A 14,384-nucleotide genomic window follows, 5' to 3' on the forward strand; every position below is an offset into this window, starting at 1 on the left:
TGGTACTTCAGACTCACTAGGTGGCTCACATCTCTTGGACTAGACATGGATAGACTGCCTCCCTTCCGATACAGCATAGATGCCCCTCATCTCGAGTTGACTCGCCATGAGCTTAGCCAGGTCACGAGAGCAGACTTGCTGCAGCTTCATACGTATCGCACTTGGATTTATCCCACGCAGCTTCCGACGAAGATGGCCACATATCGTGACCACTTCCTTCGGATCTCAGAGGATGGATTTGTCATTCCACCAGGCTATACAGGTATCCACATGTCCCACTCACTGAGGATTGCCCTTGGCCAGCTTAGAGTCTCTTCGCATCAGCTCGAGATAGAGGCTGGTAGGATGCGACGCATGGAGGATGGACGGCGACCAGGCCGAGAGACCAGGATCTGCCCTTGTTGCACCATGGGAGAGGTGGAGTCAGAGGAGCACTTCATTTGCAAATGCCCGCTATATTATGAGCTCAGAGGTAGATTCCACTGTCTCTTCACGGATGGCTTTGGACCTCTCTCACGAGTGATGGACTACGAGGATCAGCATTGCCTAGCTCTTTATGTCAGGGAGGCCACTATGCTTCGACGAGACTACCTCAGAGACCATCAGCACAGACCGGAGCGTGATAGAGCCCAGCCTGATAGAGCTCAGGCACACGCTATACCAGAGGACAGAGACCAGGAGGAGCACGAGGAGGTCAGAGCTCACACAGGACACATGCCTCCACCCTGTGGATGTACATATGAGATGGTTTGTAGACGCCGCAGGATCTTGTTACATAGGGGACGTACTCGTCGCTTCATCTCCAGACGATCCAGGATGATGGCAACTTTTCGGAGGAGACTTACTCATGGAGATCTCGCCCCACCAGCCGCTCACCTCACCTTTGCTCAGATTTGTACTCTCATAGCAGGAGGCAGAGTCGATGGACAGGATTTCCAGTATTATTTTGGTTCTCAGACTCCGTGACACCTGGACTTGTATCTTTGCATTGGCATATTGTACTCATCCCCCCATTTTGCACCCAGGGGCGGTTTCCTTGCATCTAGTTTACTTTGTATTTAGGCTCAGATTTGACATTATGTACTTTCACTTGCATTGTATTGCGTAGCACTTGGATGATATTCGACGATGCCTCTTCTTTGTGGCACGTTGATTTTGTGCTATCTTGTATGCAGAGTTCTTGATGTCCCATGGGCCCATTTTGGCCTTTAGTGGACAATAATACACTTTCTTTCTTTCTTTCTCTCTCTCTCTCTCTCTCTCTCTCTCTCTCTCTCTCTCTCTCTCTCTCTCTTTGGGAGTGATATTTCAGCGACAGAATGGCGGATATTTGAGAGGCTACAGGTGACTATGGGGCCCATGTTGATTCGAAGTAAGCCCTCAATCCCCCATCAGATTATACAAGCACAGTTCGCCATGACCCCTCTCCAGGTTGATGCCATCTTTAAGACTGTGACGTTCCTCCACAGAGTCTGGGCCTTACCCCAATGGAGATTACCGAGGTTACCGTTAGAGTCCTCCAAGCGACTAGCAGAGAGCGGTGTTGATACGGCATGGTATGCATGGAGATCCACGTGGTTTGGTAGTCATGGCATTCAAATGGACAGACTACCCCCCCTTCAGTACAGTCTGGATGCACCACCCAAGATGATCCCACGAGATGAGATCATCGTATCATACGATTGGACCTCCTCCAGCTCCATACATCTAGGGCTTGGGAGGAGAGGAGTTCTCCACCAAGATCTAGTTCTACCATGACCACTTCCTGAGGGTCTCAGAGCACGGTCTTGTCATCAGACCTCAGTATCTTGAGGACGTCTCACATGCACTGAGGGTCGCCATCGGTTAGTTGTGAGTCTCATCACATCAGCTACGGATTGAGGCAGGGAGAGCTGCAGGCATACCTAGAGAGCAAAGGACTTGCAAACTATGCCGGACGGAGGAGATCGAGACAGAGGAGCATTTTCTATGTGTCTGCCCAGTCTATTATGAGATCCGAGGATGATATCACTGTCTCTTTTAGGAGTAGCAAAACTCAACTAAGTGACATTGAACCGAAAGAGCCCAAGAAAAGTCATGCCTCTCATAAAGATCTAAGCCCCCAAAAGAGAAAACCAAGCCACCAAGCCCAAGGTCATGAAGAAGGGGGAGGAAACAAAAGTAAGTCTCGCAATCCCCCTTCCTATCTGCACTCCCACAAACAATGGCGGGCTCCTCAACAGAAAGGCAGCGAGGGCAAGTAGGAGCTGATTCAAACTAGACCTCCACAAGTTCACTACAATCCCTCTACGAATAGAAAGCCAAAAGAAAATAGTGATTTTCCTATTCCTAAGGGACTTTCAGAGTCTTCTCCAAAAAGTTTTCTACAAGACTATAGAAATCTGAAAATTCTACCAATGAGGAGCTTTGATGGGCTTCTAGGCCCTAAGACTAAGCTGAAACCTCCGGCTTCTGGCACCTTAAGATTTCCATATTAATCAGATTCTGGTCACAATTCATCAATTGTGATATGCATCACACTGTGTTTCCACTCCACATTATAGATTGAAATCCCCATCTTGCACATGGTGCACTATGAGTTCATTGGAAGATACACTGCTGCAAAACATTCTAAGGGATAGTAAGTGTGCACGAATTTTGGCATACCATGCCCTCGGTGCCTGCTTCAAACCATAAAGGGCTTTTCTAAGCCGGCATACCTTATTTTCAGAATTAACAACCTCAAAGCCAGGAGGTTGTGTGACATAGACTTCTTCCTGCAGATCCCCATGAAGAAAGGCAGTCTTGATGTCAAGTTGGTGCACTTGCCAATGATGATGGGCTGCAATGGCAATGACACATCGAATGGTAGTAATCCTGGATGTGGGAGCAAATGTCTCCTCAAAGTCAATGCCTTGTTGTTGGGCATACCCTTTTGCAACAAGACGGGCTTTGTATCGATCTATGCTGCCATCAGATTTCCTTTTTAATTTGTAGACCCACCGCGTTCCAATGGCATGCTTGCTAGGTGGGAGATCTACTAATTTTTAAGTGTCATTTTTGGCAATAGATTGTAACTCAGCTTTCATTGCATCCATCCACTCTTTGTTGTCAAAAGCATCTTTATGGCACAAAGGCTCCTCATTGCAAGCTGTAGCAAGGAGTGCAAACTCAAGAAAGTGACCATGCTGTCTATTCCCTGATCTTGTCCGGGCAGCAAAAGGCTGATCTTGTTTGCTGTCCCTCAATGTGTCAAGAAGCCATCTGAGAACTTGCCTTTGCTGTCTATTGACAGCTCTTTCTTCAATGACTGCATCATGAGTAGTGGGATCATTTTGTGCCGGAAGAGAAACCTGCAAATCAGCATGAGGTGGTGGCTGATTATTGCTTAGTGGAGGGCCTCCAGGAGGCTCATGTTGCTGCTCAAAATCCTCTTCTGATGATGGTAGAGGTAACCAAGATTCAAAGGCATCAAACATGTCAATATCTTTGCAGTCCACAAGAGGAGAAGCTGAATGTTCAGCAAAGATCACATCTCTACTGACAATAATCTTCCCAGTATTTGGTTGATATAACCGATACCCTCTACTCTCCTGGCTGTAACCAATGAAAATGCATTTGATTGCCTTGTCATCAAGCTTATGTCTCAGCTGAGATGGTACATGAACATATGCAAGAGACCCAAAAACTTTCATGTGTGAAAGTGAAGGCTTCCTGCCTTTCCATGCTTCATTTGGTGTAATAGTCTTTAATGCCCGTGTAGGTGATCTATTCAGCACATAGTTGGCGCACATTACTGCATCAAGACAAAATTTATTGGGCAAAGACTTGGCCTTAAGCATGCATCTGGCCATCTCCATTGTGGACCTGTTTTTCCTTTCAGAAACAGGATTCTGCTGAGGAGTGTAAGGAGTAGTGCATGAGTGAATAATGCCCCGTGAGGATAGAAATGCATCAAACTCCTTTGACATATACTCACCCCCCCCATCTGTGTTGAGGGTGACAAGCTTGCATCCTGATTCATTCTCAACCATATTCAGCCATCTCTGAAAGCATAAGAAAACTTCAGATTTGGCCTTTAAAGGATATACCCAGCAATACCTTGTGAAATCATCAATGAGAGTCATGAAATACTTGTATCCTCCAATGGCATTTGTCCTCATTGGGCCACAGACATCACTGTGTACTAGCTACAATTTCCTTTGTGAGAGTTTTGGACAATCCTTTCGAAAAGAAAATCGATGCATCTTACCCAAAAGACAACCCTCACACACATGTTTAGAAACTGTGTGAGTCTGAGATACATCATTTGCCATCTGCTGTGAATGTAGCTTTGCAAGAGCTCTATAATTGAGATGGCCCATTCTCTCATGCCAAAGATGAGTTTCAGCAAGCTGTGAATCTGAAATAGCCAATGCTTCAGTAGAAAGTGCAGCTGAATGATGATCAAGGTGATAAAGCCCTTTTTGCAAAGTGCCAGTGAGAACTATGGCATTGTCATCACGAAGATCATATACTAGGCATCTGTAGCCATCAAATATTACTCTCAAACCTGAAGTCGCAATTGCTGAAATTGAAATAAAGTTGACTTCAATGCCAGGCACAAAAAGAACATTTGTCAGAGTGACAGGATGACTGGAAATGGATGTGAGCTGCACATCGCCAACTCCTTTTACAGCATACTAACAGTCCTCCCTCGAGGTGCATCAGCTAGAGAATGAAACAACTGTCTGCAAGATGTGACATGCTTGGAAGCACCACTATCAAAGTACCAAGACTGAGCATCATTAGCAGTAAAAAGTGCATCAGCTTTGGAGGGATCAAATGAGCAACGGACAGCCCATGCCCAATCATCTTGAAGAGCATGTGCATGTGAAGCATCTACAAGCTCATGGGATTCAATGGCATGTGAGGCATTAACTGTCAATCCTGCTTTCTTTTTCTCCGAAGCAATGCGCTTCCTGCATTCTGAAATGTCATATCCAGGCTTGCGACAATAGTTGCATCTTTTCTTCTTTCCCTTATCTGCTGTATTTTTAGATGCATGGGAGGAATTGCAGCTGCTATGCGTAGAGGAATTGCAGCTGCTGTGCGCAGATTTTGGCTTGCCCATAGGCTTGGAAGCCTTGCCTCTTCCTGTCTGCTGTGAAGCAAATGCATGATCAGGAATAATCGCTTGTCTGTTAGCTCTACTTTGCTCTTCCTGCAAAAGCAAAGTAACTAGCTGATCAAAAGAATAGTGGTTTGGATTACCCATGGCCACTAATCGAAGGGTTGTAGCAAACCCTTGATATGTATATGGTAGTCCATTCAATGTAGTACTGACAAGCTGTGAATTTGGCACCACCTCATCAATGTTGGCAAGCTGTTCCATGAGGTCCTTGACCTTTGTCAAATATGCATCCATTGACTCACCTTCATTCATATTCACTTCCTGTAATTGCCTTCTCAAATATGCAACACAAGCTTCATTGTGAATCTGATATAGAGAAGTCAATTTATCCCAAGCATCCTTTGCTGTCTTGCAAGACCGGATGTGTGGAATAATGATTCTCTTGCATGATAAAGCAATGCATGAATGTGCATTTGCATCTCTTGCATCCCATCTAGACTGTTCTTGAGTTGGAAGAGCAGCAACAGGAGTGCTAGAGGAAGAGGCATCAGGAGGAGTACCACCTGCAGAAGGTGCAGCAGTAGAACCAACCACTGTAGCATTGGCTGGCCTCAGATCAGCCCCAGAAACAATATTCCACAAATGCTTTGCAACAAGAATATGTTTCATGAGATAAGACCACATCGGATAGTTGGTGCCATCCAACTTATCATCTTCACGAAGAACTCCAAATAAATCTTGATTGTTCCCAGCCATAGCAACTGTGATAACCTGTAAAAGACCTGAAAACCCAAAAGCCTCAAGGCTATCACTGCAAAAAGCTGGCTGTCCCAAAAATGACAGCAAATATCTGCAAATTTCTGACCCAAATCAAAGGGCAAATGCAGATCTGACCCAAATGTGACTGTGACAGGCAATGTTCACTGCAAAAACAGCAAATTTGGCAAAAGCCCCAAATTTATTGAGGGCAAATAGGCCAAAAAGAGGGCAAATTCAGAAAAGCCCCAAATTTTGCTGAAATTTTGCAAATGTGACCCAATGTATGCAAATCTGACTCAATGTCCTGCAAATGTAACTGAATGTCCTGCAATCTGACCCAATGTACTGCAATCTAAACAAGAAATTGCAGAACAAATCCCAAAACTCCAATTTCTTGCAAGAAATTGCAATTAAAGGAGGTGAAAGGAAATGAAAACCCCAAATTTGCCAATGTCCTGCAAAAGCCCCAAATCTGTAGATGACTGCAGTGAGACCAAGGACCTTGTACAACGAAGGTACGAAACGGCGTACGGTACAGTACGAAACGTACGGATGGAGTACAGCACAGCGTACGGTACGACGTAGGTACAGTTAACGATTGAAGGTACAATTGACGACGGATGTACGGCACAGAGTACGAGTACGGTGCAGGTCTGCTCACGTAGGGTACAATACGACGACGCAAGTACAGTTGACGACTGATGTACGGCGCAGAGTACGGGTGCAGAGTACGGCAATGCAACGGCTACAATACGACGTACGGCGATTTCAGTACGGCGACCCACTGAAGGTACAGCGAAGTGTACTGCGATGCACGACTTCAGTACGGCGTACGGCAATTTCAATACGACGACCCTCGATGCGCATGTACGAACTGAATGTACGTACGATTGAAGGTACGTACGACACTGAAGGTACGACGGAGCAGATAGCGTTGAAGGGCCTCAAACCAGATCTGGGAATGTGTCGACCAGGAGGGCAGAAAACTCTCAAATGAGCAATGGAGGACTCGGGGCTGAGGAGAGCTGGAAGGCTAGAGCAATACCTGCTCTGATACCACTGAAGGTACGAGGGAGAGAGAGAGTGCAAGTACAAGATGAGTCAAAAGAGAGGTCACGTCAAACTTAGATAAGGTTGAAAAACACAAGTACAAAGTACTTGTACCTAGGCCTAGGACTAAGTGTCCTAGGTGTCACATAGGACTAAGTGTCCTATGTGGCATAGAAGGCACTAACACTATAAGTGCCTACACTTATGCCTACAAGGCACATACCATGGCCTATAGGGCATCACTAGAACCACCAAAAGATGGCCTACAAGGACAGCCTTCTCAAAAGGCTAAGGGTGATGCAGGTAAGCCCAAGAAGAAGGGAATATGTCATTACTGCAAAAAGCCAGGTCACTACATTGGAGAATGCAAGAAAAGGCTTGCAAAAGAAAATAAAAATAGCTCCGGTATGGCTGTTTCAGATTCAGCTCCTCATGCATCTGACAATGAGCAAGCTACAGCCAACTTTGTGGAGCACAACTATGCCTTCTTGTCTTGCATTTCAGACTCTCAGTTGGCTGCTCCGGATAGTACATCCACTTGTAATCATGACTCTTATGCTTTTCTGACATGCAGTTATGATTCTTCCAAGGATGCATCAGCTTTCAGTGTCAATGAGACACAAAATACATGGTATTTTGACAGCGGTGCCTCAAAGCATATCACTTCCAGGAAGTGTCTTTTCACATCTCTGCATCCACCACCCGTTGGTAAAAAGGTCACATGTGCCAACAACTCCTCCTATTCAGTTCGTGGTACAGGAGAAGTTGAACTTACAGCCATTGATGGCTCAACATTCAAAATTTTTGATGTCTTGTATGTGCCTCGTATCACAAAAAATTTACTTTCAGTGTCCACTCTTAACAGAGCTCGATTTCAGGTCAATTTTGAAGATGACAAGTGTGCAGTCCATGACAGAGAGCATGACTATGCCTTGAGATTGTCTGGCACTTTGTTACGTGGTCTTTTTCAACTTGACATATATGAGAAAAGACCAGCACATGCTCTTGCAGTTTCCACTCCTACTGCTGCTATGCAGAATGCGGAGTTATGGCATGCCAGATATGGACACATGCATTATGGCAGCTTGATGACGCTTAAAAACATGCCATGGTTGATGCATTGCCTCCTCTTGAAACCCCTCCTCCACATGCCTGTGAAGGGTGCATTCTTGGTAAAATGCATAGATCTCCTTTTAAGAAGGATGGATCAGTAAAAGCTGTTCGAAAATTACAGCTTATCCATAGTGATGTCTGTGGTCCCATGAGGACTCCATCATTGGGTGGTCATCTTTATTTTGTCACTTTTATAGATGACTACTCCAACTACACTTGGGTTTATGGGCTGAAACGCAAATCAGAAGTGTTTATGGTTTTCAAACACTTTGCAGCCATGGTTGAGAATGAATCATTACTCAAGATACAGACATTACGCACGGATTGAGGAGGGGAGTATTTGTCTGCAGATTTTGATGCTTTTTTGAAAGACAAGGGCATTGTACATCAGCTTACAGTGAGGCTAACTCCTCAGCAAAATGGCAAAGCTGAAAGAAAAAATCGTATTCTTATGGAGATGGATAGATGCATGCTAAAAAGCAAAAAATTGCCTCACAAATTTTGGCTTGAAGGTCTCATGTGTGCCAATTCTGTTTTGAATCAGGCACCCACAAAAGCTTTGAATACCAAGACTCCCTATGAAGTTTGGCAAAGGAGAAAGCCTTCTCTGGATCATTTCCGTGTCTTTGGATGCCTTGCATATGCTCATGTGCCCATTGAGTTTCGGCATAAGTTGTCTGATAAGGCAATCAAATGCATTTTTGTTGTGTACAGTGCAGAGAGCAAGGGCTACCGTCTCTACAATCCCGTCATCACGCAAGATTATTGTCAATAGAGATGTTATATTTTCAGAAAATTCAGCTCACACTCAAGCTGAATTTGATTTGCCTTCTTCTTCCGATGATGTCTTTGAGGGGTTACTACCCATTGCCTTGGGTTCCCCTGCTGATATATCTGATGCAAATCAGAATTTTCAGATACCTCCACATGCTCCGATTCAGCCATAGGATGTCTTACCACCTCCACAAGCAGTGGAAGAGGTTGTTCAGCAAGAAATTGCAGATATACATGCAGCAAAAACAGTCCCAAATTGGCTGTTACAAACTCTCAGGGAGAGTAAAATTGATGCTCCATTACCTGGCAGAACTCGGAGTGCAGTAAGGCATGGGGGAGGTGCTCTTTCAGTTGAATCAGCTTATGCACGTACTCTTCTTGATGAGGAGGAACCTAAGACATTTGCAGAGGCACAGGATAATGTGCATTGGATGAAAGCCATGCACGATGAGTTGCAGTCCATTCAGAAAAATCAGACATGGGAAGTTGTCGATTTGCCACCAGGTAAACATGCCATTGGTACACGGTGGGTTTTCAAAGTTAAAAGAAAGCCAGATGGCACCATTGATAGGTACAAGGCAAGGCTGGTCACAAAAGGATATGCTTAGAAAAAGGGCATAGACTATGAGGAGACTTTTGCTCCTACATCCAGAATGACAACAATCCGGTCAGTTATCGCCATGGCTGCAAATTTTCAATGGAATGTTCATCAGTTGGACATAAAAACAGCCTTCCTTAATGGAGACTTGTTGGAAGAGGTTTATGTCAAACAACCTCTAGGCTTTGAAATTTCAGGAAATGCACTTCAGGTATGCAAACTGAATAAAGCTTTGTATGGGCTGAAACAAGCCCCACATGCATGGTATGCCAAAATTCATGCCTTTCTGACCAGCAAGAGGCTGCACAATAGTCCAACTATGACCACCCTCTACATCAAGAAGGATGGGGGGGGATATTTTAATCATCATTCTTTATGTAGATGACTTACTGCTCACAGGATCAAATGAAGATAATATTGCAGATTTTAAAGCTGACTTGCAGACCACTTTTGACATGTCAGATTTGGGGCTGCTACACTTTTATTTGGGGATCCAGTTCACTCAAGAGAAAAGTGGCATCGTTATGTCTCAATCCAAGTATGTGCAGAAACTCTTGGACAGATTCAACATGCAAGATTGTAAGCCCATAGCTACTCCCATGGAGCCGGGGCTGAAGCTTACAATGCATGATGCAGGTGAATCAATTGATGTCACACTCTACAGTCAGGCTGTTGGATGCCTCATTTATCTCTGCAATACACGACCTGATATTCAGTTTGCAATTTCTCAGGTGAGCAGATATATGCACAGCCCAAAGACTATGCATTGGCAGGCTGTAAAACGCATCTTCCGTTATTTGCAAGGTACCAAGTCTTTTGGCTTGATGTTTCTCAGGGGGGGTGACTTGCAGATGCATGCCTAAAGTGACTCAGATTAGACTGGAGACTATGACACTAGGCAGTCCACAAGTGGCAATTGTTTCTTTTTGGGCAAAGCTTGTATTTCTTGGTTGAGCAAGAAACAATCTATAGTGGCTACCTCTTCATGTGAAGCTGAGTACAGGGCAGCTTTCACAGCTACAGTTGAATGTGTTTGGCTGCGTCGTTTATTTGCTGATCTTCATCTTTCATTGGAGGGTTGCTCGCACGAAGCACATTGAGGTTCACTATCACTACGTCAGAGAGAGAGTTGCATGCAGGAGAGATCAGTATGATCTGTGTGTCAACACATGACAATGTTGCAGACATTTTCACCAAAGCACTTCCACGTGAAAAGTTTGAGGCATTTCGCAGTGCCCTGAACTTATCTCCTTTTGGTGATTGATCATTTCCTTGTACATGGCATTGGCACTGCAGGGGGGTGTTGGAATTATTGTTATAATTTAGCAATGACCAATGTAATGTAATAAGTAGGTTAGGGGCACTTTTCCGTCACTTAGAGGTTTTTCCCCCTCGTTCACTAACTACGGTTAGTGAAGGATAAGGTTTTGTCACTTAGACAAAACCTATCACTCTATTCAGTTGTAACACACTCATCTATTGAAACTATCGTTTTCAGCCCTCCCCCTCCCTGTCGCTCAGCCCCCCCCTCCCCGTCGCTCAGCCCCCCCCTCCCCTCGTCCGTCGCTCAGCCCTTCTCCACTTCCTCTCCCCACTCTTGGCTAGGCTGTACCCCAGGCCCAGCCAAGGGGTTAGTCCAGCCAAAAGGGGGATAGTCGATATGGCCAGCCCATCCTCCCCTCATCCCCCCAAGCTTTACTCCGCCATGGTAGCCACAACCCCTGCTCCCTTCGACAGGACGTACTCTAGGTATAAGATTCAACCTCCCCCGACGCTGACCAAGCCGCAAGAGCAGATTTACCATCGCCAGCAAGAAGTGTGAGACCTGAGGTCCCAGCTCACCCAAGCCCTAGCTCGTATTGCAGCTTTGGAAGGCCCAGGGAAGCAGGAGATTATTGCAGCAGCCATACAAACATGTAAAGCTGAGCCCCCAACATCACAGCTGATTTCCGCGGTTAGAGAGCTTATCCAGGTGAAAGTGACAGCTGAACCCAAGGTTGACATCCAAACAGAGATCCAAGAACATCACCTTCGGAAAGAGAATGCTATGAAGATTCGGATAGGGGGAATACCCGATTGGCGGCACAAGGATGACACTTTCGAGGAGGCAATCGACGGAATCAAGGCAGCAGTCCCGGCCATTGATTGGTCAGCAAGCCCAACTGATGACAAGAATGATGATGAAGAGGAGTCTTCCCCATTTAATTTATCGCCTAGGAATGGACACGTTGTCATCACCTTCAACTCAAAGACACTCAGGAAGAGGATTCTACAACAATCCTATAAGCTGAAGGGGACAAAGATATGGATTGTTGAGGAGCTTACAAGAACCCAACTCAAGAACAAAGCTACCGAGCTTGCTAAGGTTCGGGCAGCCAGGGAAGCAGGAAAATGGGCAGTATATCGTGATGCTCTTGCAGTGATTAGAGAATTTAAGACAAAATCTAAAGACCCTCTGTCTTAAACTGATGTAATGGCCACTCCATAGCCTAGTACTTAGTTCCTTTTATGTTTTATGTTCTATGTGTTTTGTTTTTTTGGAGGACTCTGACGATACTCCCAGGGAGGTTGCCTATGGCCCTCTCTGTACTGATGTATAAGCAGGTCTCTTTTGTCCCATAGACCTTTTTAGGTCTCCAGTGGACATTAATAAACTTTCTTTCTTTCTCTCTTCTGTTCTTGCTCTCACATTTTGCTCTCTCTCTCTCTCTCTCTCTCTCTCACATCATTTGAGCGGCTGCAGGTGATTATGGGCTCTAGGATGATTCGGAGTAAGCCCTCGGTCCCCCATCAGATAGTACAGGTAGAGTTTGCCATGACCCCTCTCTAGGTTGATGCCATCTTTCAGACAGTGACTTTCCTCCACAGAGTTTGGGACCTACCCCATGAGAGACTTCCGAGACTGACACTAGAGTCCTCCATACGATTATCTGAGAGTGGGGCAGGTACAGCATGGTTTGCACGCATCACCGCATGGTTCGCCAGTCACGAGATTCAGATGGATCGGCTTCCCCCGTTTCAGTATAGCATGGATGCACCGCCCGAGTCAATCCCACGAGATGAGAATAACTGCATCATACGGTTAGATCTCCTCCAGCTCCACACATCTCGCACTGGGGGGGGGGGGGGGCCAGGAGTTCCCCACCAAGACCCAGCTCTACTATGACCACTTTCTGAGAGTATCGGAAGATGGGCTCATCATCAGACCTCGGTATCTCGAGGACAGAGGAGTCTCACACACACTGAGGATTGCCATCGGACAGATGCGGGTCTCGTCCCATCAGCTGAGGATCGAGACAGGGAGAGCTACACGCATACCCAGAGAGCAGCGGACTTGCAGGTTGTGCACGATGGGGACGGTCGAGATAGAGGACCACTTTCTATGTGTCTGCCCAACCTACTATGAGATCCGAGGGCGCACCACTGCCTTTTTCAGGAGGGATACGACTTTGACCCACTCTCACGACTTATCCCCTTCCACGACCAGGTCTGCATTCGGCTCTACCTGATGGAGATGCGACGACACAGGGAGATACTACTGCGACATATTAGAGAGCAGGAGGATGGGACCACCACACCACAGGGTACCGAGGTAGACCGAGCATAGAGACAGGTCACATATTTCTATGCATTTGACTTGGCCCTAGGGCACTCTGGGACAGAGGAGGAGGAGCTACTCGACATGAGAGATATGGATCAGCAGAGGTAGCCGACACAACACTGCCAGACGAGGGACACAGAGACCGTACACAGCGCGACAGATGACCAGAGCACACACGATCGAGGTTCGACCTATCTCAGCTCTCCTTAGGGGAGATCGACCGAGGCGAGGCATCACTCTTGACATAGCCCATCAAATCCAGAGATCGAGGTCCTCCACCACTGCGGGAGACATCCCGACATATGCAAATATGTGAGCTCTTTGCATCTCATCAGAGAGCCATCATGGAGCCTGGATACGTAGGGCTGGTCCACGCACTTGGGACTCTAGCTCTGAGCACTTGATATCTTCATGTTTCTAACAATTGCCACATATTGAAAATATGAACTTTTCAGGCATTTTCACATTTCTAGCAACTATCATGTGAAAATGATAATAAACATCGGTCATCATGATGTTGTTACATTCAAACAATTATAATCCATGAATCATTAGACGTATGGTAAATTCATAATTCATTACATGGAATGCAAATCTTGCCTGCAAGTGCTCTGATATGACAATATGAAGCTCTCGCACGGCAGTGTCGATTGTCTTGCTCAAGCGTTTCAACCCCTGAATTTAATTCACATATGATCTTTAAAAGAAAAGCGATGCATTCATGAATGACTTATCCTCCTACCAAATAAAGGACTTTCCTGCAGTAGGGAAATTTATACCCCTTCCCCCAAAGATCCTGCAAGGAATTGATGTACTGCCGTACTTGCCAACCCACAGGAAAGTAAGCTCAGAAATTCATCTCGTGGTGTCCCTTGAGAACCTGCAATATGAAGCCCCCCACTTTGTCATCAAGAACAGAAAACTCCAGCCTACGAAACTGAAAGATATCAATTTCATATCGCAAAGAATTCTGAAAACTTTTCAAGATTCTGAGTGTTACCATGTTCACGAAGCAAGAGAGATAGAACCTGGAACTTTTCAGAAAATGAGCTGATGGCATCAGACCACTGCTTTTGCATGACATTGATTGAGGCCTGAAGAACATCTAAAAGGTCCTCAATGCTGGAAGCTTGTAAGGCTACCTGATGGAGCTCCCTGCTCCTAGCTTGCACAAGAATTATGGCACGTAGCATTGTCAACTATAGTATATACTTTCAGTTATCTCTCCCTTGAAATCAGTCTGTGATCTCTGTCCTAAGCACTTTCACACCGTTTTCTAAATCGTTTGTCCTCAGCATGTGCTTCAATATTTTGACTTTATGTAGAGAGCAATTCAAACTACCAGCACTTTATGATTTAGAAAGCAAATGCAATTGTATCAAGTATAACTACATGAC

The 14,384-nt window shown here is 45.6% G+C and overlaps 1 protein-coding gene across 3 annotated transcripts in view; it reads right to left on the minus strand.

The window, feature by feature from the left end:
* Window positions 1–14,384, minus strand: part of APC4 (Transducin/WD40 repeat-like superfamily protein) — a 128,768-nt gene that overhangs the window by 77,048 nt on the left and 37,336 nt on the right. For all 3 annotated transcript variants that reach the window (XM_087395641.1, XM_087395642.1, XM_087395643.1), the window contains exons 8-10: window positions 13,988–14,148; window positions 13,767–13,867; window positions 13,588–13,662 (exon numbers count right to left, since the gene is read on the minus strand). In XM_087395641.1, coding sequence (XP_087251767.1) covers window positions 13,588–13,662; window positions 13,767–13,867; window positions 13,988–14,148 — 337 coding nt within the window. The remainder of the gene's footprint in view (window positions 1–13,587; window positions 13,663–13,766; window positions 13,868–13,987; window positions 14,149–14,384) is intronic.

This window comes from Dipteris shenzhenensis, chromosome 24 (genome assembly GCF_047967505.1).
Source record: "Dipteris shenzhenensis isolate YYH24624 ecotype China chromosome 24, Dip_SZ_1.0, whole genome shotgun sequence".
Lineage (NCBI taxonomy): Eukaryota > Viridiplantae > Streptophyta > Polypodiopsida > Gleicheniales > Dipteridaceae > Dipteris > Dipteris shenzhenensis.